The sequence below is a fragment of the Phyllostomus discolor genome, chromosome 4, assembly GCF_004126475.2.
Source record: "Phyllostomus discolor isolate MPI-MPIP mPhyDis1 chromosome 4, mPhyDis1.pri.v3, whole genome shotgun sequence".
In the NCBI taxonomy this organism is placed as follows: Eukaryota; Metazoa; Chordata; class Mammalia; order Chiroptera; family Phyllostomidae; genus Phyllostomus; species Phyllostomus discolor.
This window is the reverse complement of record NC_040906.2, coordinates 28,343,945-28,370,472: the sequence shown is the minus strand read 5'-3', so window position 1 is coordinate 28,370,472 and position 26,528 is coordinate 28,343,945. Positions and strand designations below refer to the sequence as shown.

The 26,528-nt window shown below is 35.1% G+C and overlaps 1 protein-coding gene across 1 annotated transcript in view; it reads right to left on the bottom strand.

Annotated features, from left to right (window-relative positions):
* C2CD6 (C2 calcium dependent domain containing 6) overlaps positions 1-26,528 on the bottom strand; it is an 89,856-nt gene that overhangs the window by 27,829 nt on the left and 35,499 nt on the right. Inside the window, exons 8-12 of the mRNA XM_036022572.1 lie at positions 25,734-25,880; positions 21,623-21,728; positions 18,939-18,990; positions 16,445-16,488; positions 15,050-15,340 (exon numbers count right to left, since the gene is read on the bottom strand). Of these exons, the coding sequence (XP_035878465.1) occupies positions 15,050-15,340; positions 16,445-16,488; positions 18,939-18,990; positions 21,623-21,728; positions 25,734-25,880 (640 nt within the window). The remainder of the gene's footprint in view (positions 1-15,049; positions 15,341-16,444; positions 16,489-18,938; positions 18,991-21,622; positions 21,729-25,733; positions 25,881-26,528) is intronic.

Genomic DNA, 26,528 nt, shown 5'->3' with positions numbered 1-26,528 from the left:
TCCCTAGCAAAGGCCATGGAGGCCACACATTGATGTTTCTTTCCCTCTGTTCCTCCCGTCCCCTCTCTCTAAAAATAAATAAATAAAATCTTTAAAAAAATAAGAGAAAGATCTCAGATCAACGACCTAACTTACACCTTACAGAAATAGGAAGAGCAAACTAAACACAAAGTTAGAAGAAAGATGGAAATAATACAAATTAGAGTGAACATAAATTAAAGAAAAGAAAGGCAAAAGAGAACAATCAATGAAACTAAAAATTGGTTGCTTGAAAAGATGAAAAAAATTAACAAATATTTAGCTAGATTGACTACGAAGGAAAGATTCAAATTACTAAAACTAGAAATGAAAGTGAGATAGTACTGCCAACTTTACAGAAGTAGAAAGGACTATAAAAGAATACTATTAGCATTTGACACAAAGCCATCAAACTAGATAACTTAGATGAAATGGACAAATCCCTTAAAAGAGACAAACTACTGAAACTGACTCAAGATGAAACAAACAATCTGAATAGATTTGTGACAAATACAAAGCTGAATCTGTATATGAAAAGCTAACTCCTCTGGACATTAGGATAGTGTCTTGTGCACCTTTACCCAGAATCTCTTAACCCTAGTGTCTGCAGTTTCATAGTTTCTTTGTAGGGTGTAGGACCAGTGTCGACAGCTTTTTCATTTGCATTCGAGTTTTGTAAGAGATGAACCAGTCAGTCCCTCAGTTATCCTGTTAGAACACATGTTAGAACACATACAGAATAATTTGCAAATAAGGTCTGCTGTGCTCTCTCCACTTCAGTAAGGGTACTGATCTGCCACTGCTCAAGACCAAGAGCACTGCCATCCTGGAAGGGGAATGAGCAACAGTGAGTACAAATGCCATTAACCTTTCCTACCATTTTGAAGATGGCTTTTTATTTATTGGGTATTTTGCTTGGTCGCTGTAAACATTTGTTTTCCACAGACCCTAAGAAGTTGGTTCAGACAGCTTCTGGTTGTTTTTCAGGGGAACAAGAACTTGGAGCTTCTTAGTCCACCATTGTGTAGACATTACTCCCCTTTAAAATTTCATGTGGTGGCTCTGCAGTGATGAATTCTCTCAGCTTTTGTTTGTCAAAGATATTTATTTTACCTTCTATTTTGAAAGATGTTATCAGTGGTTTGAAAATTGTAGGTTGACATTTTTCCCTTTCATTTCTTTGAAGATATCATTCCATAGTTGTCTGCCTTGCATAGTCTCTCACAATAAGTCTGCTGTAGTTCTTATATCTGGTCACCTATAATGGTAGTCCCCAACCTTTTTGGCACCAGGGACCAGTTTCATGGAAGATATTTTTCCACAGACCTGGGTGGGGGGGGGGGGATGGTTTCAGGATAATTCAAGCACATTACATTCAAGTTCGCGTCCTACAGTGTGGCCTTGTTCCTAACAGGCTATGGACCAGTACTGGTCTGTAGCCCAGGAGTTGGGGGCCCCCATCCTATAATAAATGTACCTTCTGCTTCCCACTCCGCATCAAGTGTCTTAAGGCTTTCTCTTTACCATCTATTCTTGGCAATGTGATTATGATATGCCTTAGCATAGTTTTCTCTAGTTTATTCTTCATAGGGTTTACTGAGCTTTTTGAATCTGTAAGTTTAAAGTTTCATCAAAATGAAAAAAATGGCCATTACTTCTTCAAATACATTTTTCAGTTTCCCCTCCCTATGAGTCTCCAATTACATGTATGTTACACCACTTGGTATTTTCAATCAAGTTACTGGTACTCTGTTTTTTAAAAATCTTTCTTTTCTCAGTGTGCTTTATTTTGTATAGCTTCTGTCTTTTGATCCATTGGCCTTATCTTTTGCAGCATCTAATAAGCTATTAATCCCATAAAGGTTTTAATCCATTTCAGACATTCTATTTTGCATCTCTAAAAATTACAGTTGATCTACTCATACCTTCCATTTGTCTCATTATGTTCATGTTTAGTCTACCTTCTTGACACATGAACTGTATTTATAATAGTTCTTTTAACATCATCTTCTATTAGTTCCATTTTCTCCATCAATTCGAGGTCTGTTTCTATTGAGTGATTTTCCCTGCATCATCAATCATAGTTTCTTGCTTTTTTATGCCTGTAATTTTTTACTTAATGTTTAGAATTGTGAATTTTACATTTTTGGTTGCCAGATTTTGTTTTCTTCTCTAATATAGTGTTTGATTTTATTCTGATGCACATTTAAATTACTTGTAATCAGCTGAGCTTACTTTTACGCCTTATTGGTGGGTGTGGTTTACTGTAGGGCTGACTTAGCTTCTCTCCTAAGGAATTGTACACTCAAATAGGGCATTGAGTGCATAATTGTTGTACAGGCTCACAATGAGAGACAAAATGGACTCAGCTACAAAATGGACTTCAGCTACAAATGGACTCTTTCTACTTACTATCACATTTGTTATGAGTTTTTCCTCTCTAGCATATGGGAAAATAACATTTTTAGCTACGTGAATCCCCAGAATTTTCTACTTAATCCTTCTTGCTTGTTTTTTCCATTATCTCTAGTGGTCCACCACTCAGATCGGTACTCAGCCAGAGATTTAAATGGAACTCCTTCATAGTTATCTAGAGATTTCTTGCTCTATAATTCCTTTCTCTTTGGTACTCTACTCTACAAATTCTGCCTCTGCTCACCAAAATCCAATCTCTATGTGCTCCACTCAATGAGAACTCGAAGCTCCATTTTGGTTCCCCCTCCTGGGGCTTTTGCCTTCAAGGAACAAATTGGTGCAATTTTAAGGCTCAGTTTGTCTCCTTCTATAAGAAGTCACAGTCTTATGCTGCCTTCTTTGCAATGTCTGAAAACCACTTTGCCATAACTTTTTTCTAGGTTGCTTTTTTTTTTTTTAAGCAGAAAGGTAAATCAGGTCCCTGTAACTCCATCTTGGTTAGAAGCAGAGATGTGACATTTACTTTCCATGGATCTACTATACTTGGCTCAGTGGTGATTAATATTTAAATTATAATAATCTATAAATGAATTTTTTAGATTTAAAATACATTCAATGTGTTAACAAAACATGGGATATTTTACTACAATAATATAACATAATTTAAGTCTTAGAAACCTTGACAAAGAAATTATAATATATAAATAACAAAAAAGTAGTAGATGGAAGAGACAGGAAAATTTCTTTTTAAAAGTATTTTTCATTATTCACAGAAAGAAACCAGAAGACAATGTTTATTGGTTTACGTGCCAATAAATATATTTTTAAAGATTGTATTTATTTTTAGACAGAGGGGAAGGGAAGGAGAAAGAGAGGGAGAGAAACATCAATGTGTGGTTGTCTCTTGCACACCCCCTACTGGGGACCTTACCTGCCACCCAGGCATGTGCCCTGACTAGGAATTAAACCAGCTACCCTTTGGTTCACAGGCCGGTGCTCAATCCACTGAGCTACACCAGCTGGGGCCCAAGAAATATTTTAAATATAACTCTTAAAGCCTTATAGATAACCATTAGGAAAAAAAGTAATGTCTAATAAAATAGAGAAAAATTATAAAGGGAAGGTTTGAAATATTACAAATGCTCTAAATTACTTATCTTTCCAAGTGTGGTATCAACACACTCTACCTGAAGTTGATAAGTTGAAAAATCAAATAGAGTTTCAACTTCATAATTTAAAAATATAATGAAACCAGTTGGAAGAACTATAAAGCAAACTGTTTAGTCATTTGGGGAAGTGAGACTGGAAGTGTGGTTATAGGTAGGGAAAGACAACTTTCACTTTTTATTTTATACCCTTCTGTGCAGACAGAATTTGAGCAGGGGGGAGTGTGTGGGCATAGCTTTAATTTTTTTAAAAAGGTTTAAATATGTGAAAAATAATAAAAGGCATTCTTAGTAGGGCACTGAGTGCATAATTGTTGTCCAGGCTCACAATGAGAGACAGCAGAGTTCAGTGGTCTGCAGCACAGACTCCATAGCCAGCCTGCCTATCTGTGCTCCAAACCCAGACTGACCATTTGACAGCTAGGTGTCCTTAGATAACCAGTTAGCCCCTCCATCCATCATTTTCCCACATATAAAACACGTATAGCAATAGTATCTACCTCACAGGACTGTTGTGAGGATTTAATAAGTTACTACATTAAGACACTCTTATAGTAACTTACGATGAAAGTACTGGCTAATTACTATTAAAATAAAAACATTTTAGCCATTTAAAATAATGAAGTAGATATATAGGCTGTATAAACAATGTGACAATATGTGAAAAATTAAGATGCAGAACCATATGGTTAATCATGATACACAGTCTGGAAAAATGTTGGTGGCACACAGGAAAGTCTTTTTGTAGAACTGACTCAAGTAGAATGAAAAAAACTTAAATAGACATTATTTAAAAAATTGTTTAATAACTAAAATACATGACTATGCAGTTGTCAAAATTATTGAACTCTATTTCACAAGGAGGAAACATTAATATATGTAAACTAAATTCAAAACAATAAAAAAGGATGTTGGGGATCAGCAAACAATGTGGACAGTAACAAATGAATCTAAGTCTAGTACAAATGTAAAATATAGCCACACTGAAGGGAATAGGAGAAAAAAGGAATGGACCTTGGTAATGGAGGTTTTGACTGGAAATTGTAAGGCTACACATAAAATCAACTGCACATAAATATTGTACATACTCTAGTAGGTAAATCTGTTCTTCATGAGTATAATACAAGTTAGTAATTCTGAAAATGCTTTGTGTATATATTGGGGTTGAATAAATAATTAAATAGACAGTGAATAAGGAAATCCAGATTTCTCATCTTGGAGAGAGAAGTTACATTACAGACAAACAAGAAAGGAAGGCTACAATGAACTCTGTGATACTGGAATAGAGTCAAAAACATCAACATAAACTTGCATTTAGCTAAATATATAGAGAGATAATTATACACAGAAATGACAAGATGGGAGGTATATGGGAGTATGAGTAGACTCATACATACTTGTCCTTTTGCAACTGGCTTATTTCACTTAGCACAATGTTCCTGAAGTTTATCCATATGTGTAACATGTGATCTGAGTTCCTTCTCTTTAAAGGCTATGTAGTATTCCATTGTCTGCTTATACCATATTTCTTTATCCATTCATGTTATGATAGATATTTGGGTTGTTTTGACCTCTTGGCTACTGTGAATAATGCTGCAATAAACACTGGTGTACAAATATCTCATTGAGATTCTGCTTAGAATTATTTTGGATATATACCTAGAAATGGGGTTGCTGGATCATATGGTAACTCTATTTTTAGTTTTTAAAGGGACCTCCATACTGTCTTCATATCAGATGCACAATTTTACATTCTCACCAGCAGTGCACAAGAGTTCCAATTTCTTCACATTCTTGCAATATTTTTCTTTTTTGGGTAAAAGCTAATGAGATGACATCTCATTCTGTTTTTGATTTGAATTTCTCTCATAATTAGTGATGGTGAGCATCTTTTCATACACTTGTTGCCTATTTGTATATCTTCTTTGGAGAATTGTCAATTCAAGTCCTCAGCCTGTTTTGTAATTGTGTTACTTGTTTTTATGTTGAGTTATAGAAGTTCCTTATACATTCTGGATATTAAATCTTTATTGGATAAATGACTTGCAAATATTTTCCCCCACTGCATAGGTTGCCTTTTCATGCCATTTATTGTTCCTTTTGATGTGCAAAAGTTTTTAAGTTTGATGTAGTCTCATTTGCTATTTTTACAATTGGTATTAAATGTACTATAATGTAGACCTCTCAAGCCACACCTGGAGAACAGCTTTGCTAATTTTCTCATGAAAAGAAATAGAAATGCCAAAATTATGCTTGATTTGTCCTTGGAGTGAAAACTCCGTGACTTTTACTTCATACAAGAAATGCTGTCATTTAAAGGAAATCTACCTTAGTCCTGGACAGGTGGCTCAGTGGGAGCACCATCCCATAGACGTGGGAGGAACAGGGCTATTCCATCTTGGCAGAACTGAAGTATCCTTATATTTTAATAAAAAGCTCTGAGGATTCATAGGTTTCTTTAGCACTTTTATTTCATTGGGATGTCATTAGGAATGAGATCTCATCTTGCTTCCTATTCTATTGGTATATGTGAAGGCTGTCCTTTCTCTTTCATTAGCCGCTGTGCTTCTCCCTAATGCTGTAAGTACCTCTTTTTCCTTTATCTCTCATCTATCTTTTCTTCTTCTGCATGTATTTTAAAGTGGTAAACTTTCATATACCAATTATGTAGATGTTGTGTATGTGTTTGTGTGTGTTTTATACCCATCACATGCAGGGTTTTAGCTGAGTTGAACACCCTCCTCCCTATGTGAGCGCTGACACCTACAACCTGGGTCCTTGTAGAGTCATGGGGTGCAGTTCCCCACACCCACAGGTGGCCTTTGGCCTTGGCAGCAGGTTATCTTAGAGGGAGTGAGGAATATAGTGTATTTGGGAGTAGGAAAATAGAGCATACTTGTGAGCATTTGCTCATCACTTCCAATGCCTTTCAGGGAAAGTCACAGGGCAGTTGATTCACAAAAACTACTAGTGGTGATGCAATAAGCCAAATGGCAAATAGACAAAATACATCTATCAGGTGACCACTTTATACCACTGTGCCAGGTGCCAGAAGATAGATAGGTGAGTGAGATAAATATCTTGTCCAAAATTTGTAAAGGCTGTGGTCACATAATCAGTTATAAAGGATGGGATACTGTTCTGGTGCCAAATCACCTGAGGTGCCATAGTTAGTATGGAGTCAAGCCCAATCTCTAGCCGGATCATCTTTAACTGTTAGTGCAGTTAAGTCATTAAAAACTGCAAGGAAAAGCACTGATGCTTCTTTTAGGGCTTAGAATTTTCTCCCTTGTGTGAGCACAGTTCTTATCTACTGAGTACAAAATATGAAGTAGAACAGCTTTGATTTCTCTTCTTCTCACCTTTCATCTCAGTATTTCTTTCTTGCCTGGTCCTCATCACAAGCCTCACAAGCCCTGTTCCATTTCTGAAATACTGCTGGTAGCCTGGCATATAGACAGTTGAATCTTGAACAATCAGAAATTTTCAAAGAAAGGAATCCAATATAATTAATTTCAAGTATTAATGGGCAATTGGGATGAGGAAAATGGCCCTTTAAAATGGTTCATATCACAATAGATGGCAGAAAGAGTCTATGGTTTCCTGGTAATATTGTGAGTGGCCTATTAAGCAATAGCTATTTTGGGGAAAGGAGAAGTAATGAATTCAATAGTGTGGTCTGCTAAAGTTAATGTTATATTTACATTGCCTTATAATAACCTACACATTTATAATAAATGATAAAATAGATGTAAAATGAAATATTAATTTAAAACAAATAATGGTTTTAAAGGATATATTGTCTACTTACTAATTTTCCTTTTTTATTTGTATTTAGCCATCCACAGGTATTATCTGGAAAAAATTAATAATTATATAAGTAAGCTGGGCCTTGTGGCATTTGACAAACATGTTCTACAAAGTCTCTAACCAGTGATTGTGTAGCACAGCTATTAAGAGCACATGCTCTGGAGCCAGACAGACAACCCGTTGTCAGATAGTCTCTGCAAGTAACAAACCATCTAATTGTGAACAAGTTATCTTGACTCTCTCAGTTTCCTTATAAGTCAAGCAATGAAGATTCTCCTTCATGGGTTGTTGTGTTATTCATAATAAGCACAAAATGAATACCGATTTTATTGTTACTGTTACCATCATCACTACTCCCTTTACTCTAATCCCTGACACATTGCACCCTTCGGTTTGTCACTAATAACTCCAATTACTATTTTCAACAGTATTGTCAAGTTCATACAGGTGATTAGAATAAATGTCATCACGTTCTGTGTCTTCATGTACATGAAAGATTGTCTTTTAGTCAGATTATAGTAAATGTTTGTATTGAGTACTTCTACTTTTCTGGCTCTTAATACCAGCTCAAAAAAATAAAGTAAAAACTAAACAAACAAACAACTCATCATTGTACTCTAGGTAGTTCTGAATGTTTTTGTGGCTGTTAATAATGAAACATGTGGGCTTCAGGCCAAGATGGAGATGTAGGTAGACACACTTTGCCTCCTCACACAACCAAAAGAAGGACAACACCAAATTTAAAAACAAAAGATAACCAGAACTGCCAGAAAATCAAACTGTATGGAAGTCTGGCAACCAGGGAGTTAAAGAAGAAATGTTCATCTAGACCTGTAGCAGGGGCAGAGACTGGCAGCTGGGCAGAGAGGACTCATGGCGGGCAGCAGCTGGAGGACTGTAGTGGGGGAGGCGGCAGCCAGCAGATGGGGTGGTCCCACATTTGTGTGCAGATAAACCAGGAGGAAAAACTGGGGAGTGAGACAGAACATGCAAACCAGGGTTCCAGCATGGGGAAATAAAGCCTCAAAACTCTAACTGTAAAAACCTGTGGGGGTTGCAGCAAGAAGAGAAACTCCCAGCCTCACAGGAGAGTTCACTGGAGAAACCCACAGGGTCCTAGAATGTACACAAACCCACCCACCTGTGAATCAGCACCAGAAGGGCCCAATTTGCTTGTGGGTAGTGGGGGAAGTAATTGAAGGCCAGCTGAGAGCCCAGCAAGCGGCATTGTTCCCTCTCAGGCCCCTCCTCCACAGGTGGCAGCACAACTAAGTGACCTGGGTTGCTCCACCCTAGCAAATACCTAAGGCTCCACCCCTTACTATGTAACAGGCACTGAGTCAAAGAAATATGGCCCAAATTAAACAACAAATCAAAGCTCCAAAAATAGAACTAAGTGAGGAAGAGATAGCTAACTTATCAGATGCAGGGTTCAAAACACTGGTAATTAGGATGCTCACAGAATTGGGTGAGTATGGTCACAAAATAGAGAAAGAAGTGAAGGTTATGCAAAGTGAAATAAAGAAAAAATATAGGCAACCAACAGTGACAGGAAGGAAACCAGGACTCAAAACAGCAATTTGGAGCAGAAGGAAAAAATAAATATTCAAGCAGAACAGAATGAAGAAACAAGAATTCAAAAAATGAGGAGAGGCTTAGGGACCTCTAGGACAACTTTAAATATTCCAACATCTGAATCATAGGGGTGCCAGAAGAAGAAGAGGAAGAGCAAGAAATTGAAAAAATAATGAAGGAAAACTTCCACAATCTGGCAAAGGAAATACACTTCCAGGCAGTCCAAAAAGCTCAGAAAGTTCCAAAGAAGTTGGACCCAAGGCAGCACACACCAAGGCACATCATAATTCCAGTACCCAAGATTAAAGATAAGAAGAGAATCTCAAAAGCAGCAAGAGAAAAGGAGACAGTTACCTACAAGGGAGTTCCCATAAGACTATCAGCTGATTTCTCAAAAGAAACCTTGCAGGCAAGAAGAGGCTGGGAAGAAATATTTTAAGTTATGAAAGGCAAGGACCTACATCCAAGATTACTCTATCCAGCAAAGCTTTCATTTAGAATGGAAGGGCAGATAAAGTGCTTCCCAGATAAGGTCAAGTTAAAGGAGTTCATCATCACCAATCCCTTATTATATGAAATGTTAAAGGGACTTATCTAAGAAAAAGATGATCAAAACCATGAACAGTAAAATGACAACAAACTAATAACTGTCAACTGAACCTAACACAAAACCAAAAACGAATTAAGCAAACAACTAGAACAGAAACAGAATCACAGAAATGGAGATCACATGGAGGGTTATCAGTTGGGAGGGGGAGAATGGGGAAAAAGGTAAAGGGAATCAGAAGCATAAATGATAGGTACAAAATAAACAGGGGCAGGTTAAGAATTGTATAGGAAATGGAGAGGCCAAAGAACTTGTATGTACAAGTTCTGACCTGAACTAAGGACCTGAATGAGAAAATGTATGGACCTGAACTAAGATGGGGGAATGCAGGTGGAGGTGGGTGGTTGCAAGGCATAGAGGGATAAAGGGGAGGAAAAAAATGGGACAACTGTAATAGCATAATCAATAAAATATATTTTAAAAAGAAAAGTATAGGCAATAGAGAAGCCAAAGAACTTATATGTATAACCCATGGACATGAAGCAAGGTGGGGGAATGCTGGTTTGGGGTGGTGTAGGACAGAGGGGAATAAAGGGGAGAAATAAATGGGACAACTGTAATAGCATAATCAATAAAATATATTTAAAAATAAAGCTAAAAAAATGAAGCATGTTACTCAAAGCTGTGCTTGACTGAATGCGTAAAAGATTGCCTTTACTCATCCTTCTTGGAGCCTTATTTTAGCCCGTCCTTTAGCAGTCCCTAGGGTAATCTTCCATCATACATCCGTTATACTACCCCACTCTGTAAAACTGTGTGCACAGTAATCTACATTCTAGAGAGCTGTAGTGAATAATACTGCCATTTCCTTAAGAATTCAATTCATGACCCTAGAGAAAATTCTTATGTAATAAACAAAAAGCATTTATAAAGTATGGAGTGGAATGACCATAGTCTTCATGAATTGTGGTTCTAGGAAAATGCATGTGCATAAACATCAGGACTCAGAAAGTATCTATGAAAGCAGCTCCGAAGGAACTGAGCTAGGTGCAAGCTGTTAATCTGTTTATAGGTAAGATAACGCAATGAATTCAACAGGAGTGCTATATGAACCCTACTAAGTAAAGTCTTTAATGTGACTGCACAATATATAAAATATAAGAAGTGTTAGGTTGATGATATAAGACTGGTCTGCATGAGTAAACTGAAAAGAACAATTCAAAGCACACAAAAAAACATTTAAAATATGTATTAGAAATCTTAAATAGTTTATGTTCAGGAAGGTAGACTTTTAGATAAGTAGGAGATCCCACAGTCTTAAAACCAGCTATCTCATTTTAAAAAGGAGAAAAAATCCAGTGAAGTTAATGGCCTGCCTAAGAGCAAGTTAGGAGTGAACAGTAAGAAAAGGAGCTCTGTTTTCCACCATAGGCTTTTGCTTTAAAAAAACAACAACAAAAAAGACACACCACGGTTGTTCCTTCCAAATCTGCATTTGATTTGACACTGCTTACACAGAAAGGCTCTTCACTCAGCAGTGCAGACTGGGCTACTGGCTTGTTTCCCCTGCTTTCTACAGAATTTTGAAATTATTCAGCCTCTCCATACCTCAGCTGCCTCATCTGTAAAGCTGGCATAGTAGTGTTGATCTCACAGGGTTGTAAGAAGATTAAATAAATTAATATATGTAAAGTGTTTACAAAGTTATGGTCAGTAAATAATGCAATATAAGGCAACCACAGGAAGTGCTCAAATACTTTTTTGTATCTAGTTCCACTCTTTCATTTTTAAAATGGGAAAATTAAGGCTTTTGTAAGGCCAATGATAGCCTAAGGTCACGGAAGTATTTGGTTGCTAAGCAGGGGTGAGATCCAGTTTATATCCTCATTGCCCTGGTTGGTGTAGCTCAGTGGATTGAGTGCCAGTCTGTGAACCAGTTTATATCCTCATTAATAGTTCAGTTGGAAATAACAGAATAAGGAGTTTGCTTGCTGTTCTGTTAGATTTGCTCCCAAAGTTCTTCTGGGGTTAGAAGAATCCAGAGGATATCAGAAAAAGAGTTTTATAGAAATCATATTGTGGTTCCCCGAGTATCCCAACCTCCCAAGATGCTGTATTACTATTGAATGTTACTCACAATGGTCACTTTTTCTTCTACGATAGAATAAATAGTAACTTAGGTATACTTTCAATTTTTCCTGACATTTAAAGTATTAGTTCTGAAACCGACATCATATGTTCCAAAATTACTTCCTAAACCCCAAAATGTTTTTAGAACTGCTATCATTGTATAGAACAGATGTGTAAGTACATATACATATGTGTATATATGTATAAATACAAAAAACATGGTTAATTTCTAATCATTTTTGTTTTCAACTATTCAACTATTCAAGATACACTAAATTTCTCTTCTGGGTATTTTGTTCTAAAAATATACTTCTCTACAAATTAGTAGTTACAAAATTGTCATGGGGATGTAAATTGTCATAGGGAATATATTCAATAATACTATAATAATGATGTATGGTGCCAGGTGGGTACTTGAATTGTCAGGAGGATAACTTTGTAAATTGTGTAACTGTCTAACCACCATGCTATATACCTGCAACTACTATAAAATAATACTGAATGTCAACTGTAATTAAAAAATAAAATTAAAAAATTATAAAATAAAAATATACTTCTCAATTACACTTTCATTGATACTTTTCCCCATACATCAATAATCAGAGAATACTCTCTACAACCCAGGGATGCTTGCATGTTACAAAGAAACACGTTTGCTTGCTCATCTTCCCTGTCAAGTGTTCTGGTTATCTTCTTATTTTAATCATATTACTGCAGTCTCCTCTGGATGGATATTCAGTCACGACACAGTTATGACTCTTCCAACTATTAAATATTCAAACAATTCTGTACTAATTTGGAAAAAGTTGCTGATTAAAAATACTCACGTGCCTATCTTACATTCATTGCCCTGGCTATCTTCTCTTAGGATTCTTCAATTCCCTTCAACCCATATGGCACAGCAGGAAACCTCCAGACCTCTGACCCAGCAGCACTGTCTGATTTGGTTAGTCCATGCTCCTGCTGTACTAGTTGTTAAATATTGTGATTATCACCTTTGGGTTTACTGATTTGTTGAATATCTTCATAATGATATCACAGAACAATTCCTTGATTTAGAAAAACCACTTAACTAGATAGATCTCCGGCATAGCCAAATTGTTTATAAACACAGATAAACATAATAAATGGTTAAGTAACATTATAATACATAAAAAATAAAGTAGGATTTTAATGCCACCTGTATTTTGCTTTGTTTGATTTCCCACTAATATTGTAATTCCAAAGATTTTTCACGCCAGCTATCACAAAATAGTGTGATTTACACTTTGAAAGTCTTGATAATCATTGTTTTATATCAGTTCATGTTTTCAATTTCACTGAATATTTGAAAATTACAACTATACATAAATAATAACATACCTATATGATCATAGTCCCTTACATATTCATTCAATGTGCTAAAGGAACAATAGGAACCCTGAAATAAAACACCAGAAAATGTTAATAGAAACAATAATTACATATCACCATTAATTTTAAACTAAGCATTATTTATGACTATAAATAATAAAAAAATGAAATCCAATGTTATCATTTGGCTTTATCTTACATAAGAATAAGAATTCATTTACAATTTAACCAGTGCAACCGAAAGTGTTGAGGTAACTTGCATGGCTGAAATTTTGTATTAGTAGGTTGTTGAGGACATTTCAAGAACCAAAACAAACAAACAAAAACTGTGCATGTGATTACTTTGCATATCATTGCCCTCTTCTTGTTCTAAGCCTAAGGGGGAAAAACTACTCATGTAGAAGATAAAAATAAAAACAAGATTAATATCAAAGAAAACATATATCAAAAGGGGACAAGTTATAGAAGATGGTGGAGTAGCTGCTCAAAGAATTGGTCCCTCTACTGAAATAAGTAGAAATTGTCAGAGGCTGACAGATCAATTATTTCAAACTCCAAAATATAATACAAAATTTACAGTATCAGGGGACTGTTTAATTTTTAAAGGACAGCTAAATTTTGGTATGTTAAGAAATCCATTAGGTCATTAGTTGGCTACCAAGACAATGGAACAAAGACTTCAGTGACTGACCAGAAATGACAAGGAATACAGTCTTTTCCAAAATAGTTTGGATAAGTCATAAAAAAACAGATGACTGCCATCCTCAAAAATTAACAATAATATCCTCTGGAGAAGGAGGACAGTCTAAGTTCTAGAGTTATAATACTTATTCATTTTTTCTTATTTAACAGTTTATTTTTATTGTACTTTTGCTATTACCATTTATCCCCCTGTGCCCTCTTCTACCTGCACTCACCCCTCTGCCCCCCACAATCATTACACTGTTGTCTGAGACCCTGCACTGATCAAGGCTAGCAGCCCTATTTTTCCAACAGACTGAACTATAATTAGCCTTTTGTAATGCTAAAAATTTTCTGTAATGACTAATATTACTTCCACATACAGTAAAAACCAGAATGTTAAGTTACATTGGTTGGGTTGTTGATGTAGGTAATTATGAATAATTCCCCAACTAGAGATATATAATGAAATTATCTTTTTGAACTTGGTAGGGATTTTAGAAATGACCTAGTATGATCCATCATATAACAGATGAGGAAATAAGCCTAGAGATTTAAGTGCCCATGCTTGTTGAAGTACTTAGAGGCAGAGCCTCACTTAGACATCAAATTGTTTACCCACTGACCAGTACACATTTTTATACTGTTTTATGAGCTACCTATAATAGTAATTCAAATAAGATGTAAAGATCTAAATAGTAACTGTCATCTTGAGAAAGGCTTTACCCTGGTGTACCTTTATATTTACATTCACACAATTCTTATTTTAAACTATAAAATTATTTATAATAGGGAGGACATGTTATTTCCTACAGTATAACAGTTTTATTAAAAATTTCCACTGAAATAACTTCCCAGGCTTTTAAATTTCCTTTGAATTTACATTTTGTTATTGTTGTTACACTTTCAGCTAAATTTTACATCAACCAATGACAGTAACTTGTATTAATGGTATTTCTGATCACTTTGCTTTTTTCCTTTAAGGTCTTTCCTCCTTACCTGATGAGTATAAATAGGGTAGGAATATTTAATACACTTAGACACATTTCCACTTACAGACATTTAATTGCATTTTCAATTTACTTGTATTTAATTATTTATGTTAAGTGAATTAATTTTGTTTTCCCTAGTCTTCTGTGTCTAATATGTGGGCAAATACCTTTAGTTCAGTGTCTTGCTTTGGATCTTGGCTTTGAAAGCTACCTTTTGATTTTGAATCTGAGGAAACTAAACAGTGCTCTTCCTTCTAGCTAAGCTTAGGTTTTTACTTTGCCTCTTAATTTTTGTTGGAGATGAATCTAAGTTCCTTCTCTTTATTACACTTGGATTTATTAGGAATATTTTTTAACATTACCTCTGATGCAGATGAGTCTGTTCTTAAAATACTTGGATGGTTATCTTTTAATTGTGCTTGTGGTTGAAAGTGTACATTACTCAGTTTTCTGTCTGTCGCAGGTTCTACTTCGTCTTTTTCTAAAGGTAGTATTTTGTTCTCTTCTGTTATTGTCAGGCTAGGAATAATGGGCAATGGAGTATCTCTCTGTTTTTTCGATTCATCACTTTTAGGAGCAACAGCATTTGAATTATCTCGATCCACCTGGTTCAAAGCTGGTAGAGTCAGGCCCTTCTTATCATTATCCAGTAACTAGAAAATATGTCAATAAAACAAGCTATCAATTAATCATTACTGACTACAAAATATATAAAATTGATAAAACTGGACTCAAAATCATTTTACCATTATCCTTTATTATAACAAGTTACAATAAACATTTGTAACCCATTACAGTCCTTATTAAAAGAGTTGAGCAATTCTCTACTTTCCTGATACCATGGACTATTATTCATGAAAATGATTAGACTACTTTATAAATCAGTGGTTCTCATATATCAGATTTTACAAATCTGCAAGGTCTCAAAAAAGAAGATTGAGGGGTCTAATATTTTATTGTTACACTACCACCAGTATATCATAAAATAAAGGATATTTTAATAGCAAATAGCACATATCAAAAAATCACAGCTATACCACAAAGGAAATTTTAATAGGAAAATATTACAAAGAATGGTATCTTATAAAAGACAGACTGTTAAGCTAAATAAACTTAGCTCTGTGAAAAATTGTCTATATTGTCTTTTTTTGCTCTCTCCTAGGACTGGGGAAAACAGTACATATGACTCTTCACCTGGTATTTGGAGGCCAATGACCCAAGGATGGAGATCATTAAGTCCCACTTGTCAAGTGATAATAGAAGAACCCTTTATTTTTTTATTGGTTTATACAGGGATTCACTATTATATGGAATGTACCTTCTGGAAAATTAGATAAAAAGCATATAATATCATCTGAACTCTATTTTTACTTATTTGTATTATAAAAAATAGATTAGCATTCCATAAGAAAAAGTAAAGAAAGTGGTCAGATCTGTGGTATCCATTTCTAAGATCATTGTGCAGAACTTTATGCTTTTGTTTTACTTGTTTCCACCTTGTCTTCATCAACTCTTTTTGTACCCCATCTTCATATGTATATTTTTAAATGCTACTATTTTATGCTGAAACTTCCTTGTGAAGTGTGTAATTTTACTTAAATCATGCAACTGTAAATTTATTGCCACAACAAAAATAACCAGGATAACCTGAATAACTTCTTGAGTGCTTTTTTCATGTATAAATATTTTTCCATTTGTAAATATTTCATCCCTTCATAAAATAGTGATATTAGAAGTCATCTTCCAAGGTCCCTTACCTCACTTGAAATAATTTCAGCTTTCTCATTTACAAAAGGGACATCTGTTAACAAATTAAGAGTACTTTATTATATATAAAACAAACATGTTATTTATATGTATATATATTAGTAAATTATTACTATAGTTTTTCTCATCAAGAACAAAGAAAAATTAAATCAAAGCAGCTATACAAACAAACACTATTTAGTAAAAACAGACTGGTGATCTCTCGGAAGATGGAGGAGTAGTAAATGTACAAGAGTGAAGATAAAATGAAAACATATAAAGTGATGAGATTTTAGATCCATCAATTAAGACACAAAACCAGGTGTAGAGTATATTTGGTCAAAAGTAAAGAGGAAATAAAATAAATCCTAGAGGGTCAGTGATTAGATTGGTACTGGAAAAAGAGATTAGAATAAACCAATGAAAAAAGGACCATTCAAGGAAAGCTAATTAAAACACTTGTAAAATTTTCCTAGAAATACAAAGAATATATGTTTAGCACATAGAAAAGGAAAACCTAAAAGAAAGAGAGCAAATGAAGAATTGAGATACAAAGGAATGTGTACGTTTAGTAAAAAAATTTATATGGTCATTATCAGCTACATGATTGTGGTTAGCTCATTTTTCTGAGCCTTGGTTTTTCTCATATGTAAAAGAGGCTAATGGCATCTCATAGATATGGTACAAGTATATGTAAGATGCGAGCATCAATATGGTTCAATGTTTGAACTCTTTGGTCAAACAGACTAGGCTCAAATTCAACCCTCATCATTTAATGATTGCGTGACCATGATTGGTTTGATCCTCAGTTTTCTCATCTGTAAAAATGTGGGTATATAATAACAGTGCCCCTGACTGCTGTGAGGACTGATTTATGGAACCCAAGTCAAGTGCCTGGAACACTGTGATCAATAGATGTTAGCTATAACTACAGGAGGCCATAGGAACACCAAAAGTAAGGAAGTCACTAGATGATCCAGTGGGCCTTAAATGAACTTTTTGGATAAGTGAAAAAATATAAATCAAAAAAGGAAAAGATGGCCACTACCACTGAGCAAAAAAGGTTAACTTACAATCTTCAAAAATAATATTGAAGTAGTAAATGTGATTACCCTATGCCTAAAACTTGAATTTTTCAGGTGAAGAGTAGGCTAAAGATATAATAGTTATTCCAGGCTGGTTGATCCCAGTGATCCCACTTTTGGACATATATCCTAAAATCCCAAAACATCAATTTAAAAGAACATATGCACTCTTATGTTCACAGCAGCATCATTTACAATAGCCAAGATCTGGTAACAGCCCAGGTGCCTGTCATTGGATGAGCAGATAAAAATACTGTGGGACATTTACACAATGGAATACTACATGGCCATAAAAAAGAAGGAGATCTTACCTTTTGTGACAGCACAGATGGACCTGGAGATTATTATGCTAAGTGAAATAAGCCAGTCAGAGAAAGGCACAATACCATATGATCCCACTTATGAATTAAATATAATGAGCAAAATAAACCGATGAACAAAATAAAAACAGAGGCATGGACATATGCAATAGTCTGACAGCTGTTAAAGGGGTCAGGGGAGGGGAAGACTGGATGAAAGAAGGGGAAGAATTAGCCAAAGAACATATATGCATAACCCATAGACACAGACAATGGTGTGGTAATGGCCAGAGAGAAGGGGGGTGGGGGCTGGGTAGATGTGGGTAAAGGTGGTGGGGGAAGAATGGGGACAGCTGTAATAGTGTCGACGATAAAAATAAAGAAAAAAAATTCTGTTACTGGGAAAAAGTCTTACTGATAATTGTGGTATACTTACAAATTTAATGTTAATTTCCTGTCTCTCTCTGCCCCCTTTCTCTCTCTCTCTCTCTCTCTCTCTCTCTCACACACACACACACAGACACACACACACACACAGACACACACACACACATATCTACATGATAGACCAACAGTTGTACAGATAACAATGTTTAACAAAAATACCTTTATTTCTTTTTTTATTGTTGTTCAGTTACAGTTGTCCCACCTTGTCCCCCATTGCTCTCCCCTACTCCTACCCTCACTCCCATCGTCAATCCCCCACATTGTCCATGCCCATAAGTCCTCTATTCATGTTCCTTTGTTTGTCCCTTCCCATTCTTTCCCCCATTATCCCCCTCTCCCTCCCCTCTGGTCACTGTCAATTTGTTCTTTATTTCCAAAAAACACCTTTTCATAACTCATAGTTAAAATTTAACCTTTTTCTTGACTTCAAAGGAGTAAAGGAGAATTAAAAATTAGAATGACTCTGAATTAAGTCTACGCCTTTTCTTTGAAGTGTTACAAAATAAATAGTATGCACCAAACTATAATGAAACACACATGTATTTCCTATCAAAATATGAAATCCACTTAAAAAAATTACTAATTTTATATTTGTGATACAACCACTCTGTTTTTAATTATCTTAATAATAAATACAAAGAGTAAATTAGTTTCTTAACCTGATGTTATAGTACTTTCAGGTGTCTCTTCAAACTGGCTTTCAAGTGTCTCGTTGGTATTACTTTTCTAGAAGCATAAAAAGAAAGAAAAATATATCAAAATATATTGGGTGAAATGTTTAAAGAGTTAAAACATTTTTGTTTGCCTTCATAACTTTTAATATATTTTTTTAAATTTACAGAAGATAAGAAGGATATGTGTTTGTGAAGAAAGCAAACCAAACAGCACTATTTTAAAAAGTCTATGGGTTGTGCATATATGTTCTTTGGCTAATCCTTTCCCCTCCTTTCATCCAGTCCTCCCCTCCCATGACCTTTTCAACTCCCTGGCTAGGTGTTGAAGTTCTAGGAAAAGGATACCTAAGAATTGGTAGGGTATTTAAATTATGGATGTGTAAGAGAAAAAGATTATAAGATAAATGACATAATGTAATCTCAAGGCCTATATGAGGATACTTCCAGGAAGGATTATCTTTTTATTAAAATTCATTATGACTTATGAGTTGAAAAGTACTATGGCTCTTTACAAAATTCCAAGAAGAATTATAAGGTAGAGTGATCACTGGCTCTTATAGAATACTGATCTTTCAATAAGAACCCAAAGTCCATAGTCCCATTAACGAAGGATTCCCTAAATTTTCCCTAAAATATCAATTCTGTTTGGTATGTTAATTAAATTATTCTATAGCAACACAACTCTGTCCAATTATAGCAGAAACATTAAAATCATGAATATATGTCCTCCTTGGAGAAGTGTCTGTTCAGGTCCTTTGCCTATTTTTTAATAGGTTTGTTTGTCTTCCTGGAGTGGAGTCATGTGAGTTCTTTACATATTTTGGAGATCAAACCCTTGTCTGAGGTATCATTTGAAAATATATATATATATATTTTTTAAAGATTTTATTTATTTATTTCTAGAGAGGGAAGGGAAGGAGAGAGAGAGAGAGAGAGAGAGAGAGAGAGAAACATCAATGTGCGGTTGCTGGGGGTCATGGCCTGCAACCCAGGCATGTGCCCTGACTGGGAATCGAACCTGCGATGCCTGGTTCACAGCCTGCGCTCAATCCACTGAGCTAAGCCAGCCAGGGCTGAAAATATATTTTTCCATACAGTTGGTTCCCCTTTCATTTTACTGATATTTTCTTTAGCTGTGCAGAAGCTTTTTATTTTTATGAAGTCCCATTTGCTTATTCTTTCCTTTATGTTCCTTGCTCTAAGGGACATATCACTGAAAATATTGCTTCGTGGAATATCTGAGATTTTCCTGCCTATGTTCTCCTCTAGGACTTTTATGGTGTTGCAACTTATATTTAAGTCTTTTATCCATCTTGACTTTATTTTTGTGTATGGTGTAATTTGGTGGTTGTCAGTAAATGAATGGATCAAAAAACTATGGTAAATTTACATAATGGAGTACTACACAGCAGAAATAAAGAAGGAGCTCCTACCCTTCATGACAGCATGGATGGATCTGGAGGGCATTATGCTAAGTGAAATAAGCCAGGCAGTGAAAGACAAATACCATATGATCTCACCTATAAGTGGAACCTAATCAACAAAACAAGCAAGCAAGCAAAATATAACCAGAGACACTAAAATAAAAAACAAACTGACAGTAACCAGAGGGGAGGGGTGAGAGGGATAATGTGGGAAAATAGGGGAAGGGTTATCAAGGAACATATATAAAGGACACATGGACAAAGCCAAAGGGGGTAGGATCAAGGGTGGGAGGCAGGGCTGGAGGGGGCATGGTGGGGGGAAAATGGAGACAGTTGTGCTTGAACATCAATAAAAAATAATAATAAAAGAAGTTAAAAATTATGAATATATCAATATGTTATAAATACCATTTCATTTCAATGTTTTATCTATCTACTGAAATCCCTAAGTCTTTTATTGCCAGATAAAAATGTATAGGTTAGACTGCATTTCTAAATATTAAATCTTACTTATATATCTGATTAAGGTCTAGTATCTAAAATATGTAAAGAACTCTTACAACTCAAAAATAAAAATACAAATAATCCAATTAAAAATCAGCAATTGATTTAAGTAAATATTTATAAAAAAAACACACAAATGACCAGTAAGCGCATGAAAAGATGCTCACATCACTGGTCACTGAAGAAATGAAAATCAAAACCACAGTGAGATACCACTCCCCACACACTACAATGGGTTTGATACATGCTAGAGCAAGGATAAACCTTGAAAACACTGTGCTAAGTCAAGGGAGCAGGTCATAAAGGACCATATATTGTATGATTTCATTTATGTGAAATGTCTAGAGAAAGCAAATCTATAGAAACAGAGAGCAGGGTTGGGGGACATGGGCATTTGGAGGGTATAAACTAAGGTGGGGGGTTTCTTCGTGGGGTAATGAGAATGTTCTAAAATTAACTGTAACAATGAACACACAAGTCTGAATATAATAAGGGTCACTGAATTATATACTTTAAATGGATGAATTATATTTATTCAAATTACATCTCAACAAAGCTGTTAAAAAACTAAATCTTATAAATTATCAATCACTATTTATTGAATGTCACATTACCAAAATAATAAAGTGCATGAACCATGAGTAAAGTTTTATATATCAAAAATATAAATATCTGATCATTACTTTTAATTATCACAATCTTTTAAAATAAAAAGTATTAAAAGCTACATATGGGAGAACATATTATGTTAATTACCTTAAGTTCATTAACTTGCAATCTGGAGGCAAGAACTCCTTCTAAATACATAGCTTTTTCTCTCCATGTATGCAGATCTCTATATTCTTTTTTCATTTTTTCCAGCCTAAAGAAAGAAAACACAGAGTTACGGATTTAAAAAGCAAGAAAAATATATATGGTAGAGTCACAAAAGAATACATACAGTGATCCATTTTTAAAAGGCTCAAAAATGAATATATTGTTTAAAGATATAGTCAAAGAGGGAGGAATAATTACAACAAAAAGCAGGGCAGTAGTTACCTGGGAGGGCTGGGGAGGGAGATGTAATCTTCTGAGGGCACATGAAACACAGTTCTGATATTGAGAGTATTGTATTTCTTAACCTGAATTATAAATATGTAGGCAATAGTTTTACCTTTATTTAAGCCATACATACATGTTTTTTTAAAATTATTCAATACATATTGGTCTTATTATTTAAACTATATATACATATTTTACAAATTATTCAATATACATATGGTATCTTTCACAGTAAAATAAATTTAAAAATAAGATTTCAGCTCCTAATCCAAGAAATAATCCAAGAAATAAGCCTTTAATCCAAAGGCTTTAAAAATTTAAAGATACAACTGGCAAGAATCAGATGAAAAAGAGTTAATGTTTCCCAATTCATTTTATGATAATAAACCCTAACAAGGACATGACAAAAAAGGAAAATTAGTTTAATCTTATTCATGAATGTACATGCAAATGTTACAAGTAACATAATTTTAGTACAAAAATTTCAGTATCCTTAAGATATTATACCATAAACAAATTGGGTTTATTCCACAAACACAAGAATATTTTGACATTAACATTAAAAAATATAATTTAAATACAATTTAATTGACTAAGAGAGAAAAAGCATTTGGCAAAATCCAATATCTACTCATGAGTAAAATAAAAAGAAAACTCTTAGAAAACTAGAAAACAATGAAAGAATTTACTTAAGCTGGTATCGGATATCTACCAAAAAAACATGTAAATAATGCTTTTGACTCTTGCATGCTAGAAGCATTGTCATTAAAGATCATAAACAAAGCAAAGATATCTCCTCTCCTCCCATGCTCTGCTGTTTATATCAGACACTGACTGGACTGTCTGGACAGTAAGACAAAACAAAATTAAAGAGTAAAGAATATGAATAAAGAAACAAAATTGTTAGTTGTAGATGATTGTTTAAATAAATTCCCCCTACAGAAAATTTTTTTATAAATGTGAAATATGGCAACAAAGGGAATTTCTAAAAAGATACTGGCAGCAGAGGTAGCATAGTTTTTGAATCTTTCCAAACATCTACATAAAAATATTCAGAGTATCTACAATAACCAAACCTAAAAAAATAAAAACAAAACAAAAATGAACTAAGCAAACAACTAGAACAGGAACAGATTCACAGAAATAGAGGTCACATGGAAGGTTATCAGCAGGGAGGGGGACAGGGGAAAAGGCACAGGAATAAGAAGCATGAATGGTAGGTACAAAGTAGACAGGGGCTGGTTAAGAACAGTACGGGAATGGAAAAACCAAAGAACTTACATGTATGACCCATGGACATGAATGAACTAAGGTGGGGGAATGATGGTGGGAGGAGGGATACAGGGCAGAGAATAAAGGGGAGAAAAAAATGGGACAACTGTAATAGCAAAATCAATAAAATATATTTAATAATAAAAATAATAAAACAAAATAAAATATTCAGAGTATCTAGATAGCATCCCCCAAACTTACATTTATAGTCAATGTAAATTAGGCAACATTTACAACAAAATCATGTGACAAGGTATTCCTGTGAGCTCCCAAGCACATATAGGGGTCCAGCAGAAGTAAGGCCTTCTTGGGTGTGGTTGGTAGGGTAATAATATGGGTGTAATAATTTATAGTTTTAATTTGAACACTTCACCTAAAATGTCATATGGTGTACTTGAGTGTGATATTGTTATGTTACAGAATTACATGCTTATGAGTTTGTAATAAAAGACTGTGTAATAAAAAGGGGTGTTATTTGTGTTGGACCCTGTACATAACATCTTTGTGGTACAGTGTATACACAGGAGAAAGTAACCAGTACAAAAGGAATATCTGATCAACTTGAGAATAAGAAAACCTCAAATAACTAACATTCGTCACAGGACAGCACAGCTGGCCAATTTCAGAATAGCAATTAAAACTGGGAGGGGCTTGTTCATTCAAAAAGTGAGTGAATGCAAAGGATCCGTTGTAAGAACTAAAAGAACTGAAGCGGTTTAACTACCATGAGTGCTCAAAGCTGACTGACCAGGTCTCTACTCCAGTACAGGGCCTCAGAAAAATCTTAGATATCAGCTCATTATATTTTTTAAACACCAGATGAAAACATCAGGAGTGGGAGCTCTGTGAAGCTAAGAAAGTGTTCTAAACCAAGTCTCCTACAAAAACCAGGAAAATTAATTTCATATAAACTTGAGCAACAGAAAACTATCAGGTCCAAATTCCCAAAACAAACAAGCAAGCAAAATATAACAGAAACATTGAAATTAAGAACAATCTGGCAGTAACCAGAGGGGAGGAGGGAGGTGGTAATGGAGGAAAAGGGGGAAGGGTTTTCAGGAACAACTATAAAGGACACATGGACAAAACCAAGGGGGGGTGGAATCAGGGGTGGGAGGTAGGGATGGCTGGAGTTGGGGGAGTTGGGGGGAAATGGACACAACTGTACTTGAACAACAATAAAAAAAAAGAACAGGGAGAATGACACCTCAAGATTATGAAAGCATACAACAAAGATACATGTGAGTCAGTCCACAGAAAGCGAAGATGATGATTCACTGTGACCGATTCTGCTAGAAAGAAGGGAGTCGAGTGGTATCACTGCTCAAAAGAAAGCCCAGCAAAAACCACAGCTGTCATTGTGAGCCAGAAAAGTCAAGGTTCTGCAGGTGGAGCTTAGGAAGAAAGAACCAGTGAATTATAAAATAGGTCAGAAGGAAATGTCTAGATTGAACTATAGAGAAAAAAATAAGATATACAGAGCAGAGAATGAGAGACCTATAGAATATATTGTTGAGTCAGGAGGCAGAGCAAATGTACTTTCTCCTGTGAAAGAATTTCAATCTGAAATAGAACTGGAGGATATAAAATGGAAAATCTCATACATGTGACCTCAGAAAAACAAAACTTAAGAACTGAAAACCTGATTTCCCATAAATCTCCAATTTACAGAAAATTGAAAATACTGGAATTTTCTTAAATGATAGGGAATTGGCCAGGGGTTGCTTCAAATCAACCTCAGGAAGTTTTGTTTACCGTTTCTAGGTCATGAACAAGAAATGACCCAAGGCAAGTTGGTTTTTAAAATTAAGCTAAATTCAGCACTGGCTGGGTGACTCAGTTGGTTGGAACATTGTCCCATATACCAAAAGGTTGCAGGTTTGATTCCCAGTCAGAGCAATTGCCTAAGTTGTGGGTTTGATCCCTGGTCAGGGCACAGACAGGAGGCAACTGACTGATGTTTCTCTTTCTCTCTTTCCCTCTCTCCCTCCCTCCCTCTCTCTTCATTTCTCTCTAAAAGTAGTATACATACCCAGAAGTGAGAATTAAAATAAAAGCTAAATTGAGCTTTGTTTGTATGATTGGCTGGCTGGTTTTGTCACCTCAAGGAATCTTCAAAGCTGGTCTCCATTTGTTTCTTATTTTAACAGAGTCTAACTGAACTGTCCCCTCCTTACATTCCCTGTCCACAAATACAGCCTACCCCAAACCCTCAATGGATTCACTCATAGCTTGCATGTCCTGAATTGCAATTCCTCTGCTATTCCCGAATAAATTCATCTTTTTATAATTTTGAGCTTGCCTGAGTTTATCTCTTTATTTTGTTGACATTACCTTATAAATGAGTTCTCACCTCTTTTCTTGCCATAGTACTGACTTTTTGAAACACACACCTAAGTACAATAAGCAAAACTCAGGAATAACCTCTGAAACCATGAAATATAACCACAATGAAGGTTTCTGGATATACAGCAAGCCCATGTCTCAAAGAAAAAAATTAATATACAAACAACACACAAATAAGATTTTAGAACATTTTGTTTTTGTTTATTACCTTTCCCGAGGTCGTTGCTGAAGTTTTTCAAGTTGCACTACAGAGGGCTGGTTGGATTGGGGTACTAAGGTTGGCTTCCCGACAGTAACATTCAAGTCTGGGGATAAGAATGTTGGATATCCTATGGACTGTGGTATAATAACATTCCTGCAAAAGGTAATAAAGTTAAATATTGAAATCATACATAAGTGCATATCTAAAACCAGTGGTAGCTAGCACTTTTGAATCACTCTCCTTTTTACACTGTAAACTCAGCTATCCACTTTGGACCATCAGAGAACAGAACTAAGAAAGACAACGGAAGACGGAAATCCTGAGAGAAGTGTTGTTTTGAGTACTCTTACTATTAAGATTATGGGCAACAGAAATGGGAAAGGAGAGAACCTAAAGTTCCAAAGGGAATTTGAAAGTGTTTGAGCCCAGATTTCTCTCCCAATCACTAGATCCAAATCTCTATCTCATGGTGCAGTCAAGTTGACACATAAAATTAACTACCTTAAGTCCACCCTTTGTCAACTTGGCATCCATTCATATTTCCTTAAAACACATTTAACCTCCAAATGAAAGCAATAGCAAGGTCATATCCTCCTACAACTGTCCTGCACAAACCAAAACTCACTATCCCATTCCCCAGCAGAGGCGTAAAGTCCTTGGGTATTAATTCTTCTCCTCAGTGTCCTGAAACCTAAATACTATGATATAACTTAAATATTATGATGTAACATCAAAATATTTTATGTTAAATGATAAGAAAAGAGGAAAGAAAATAAAGGTATTTTCTATGTGTGAGTGTGT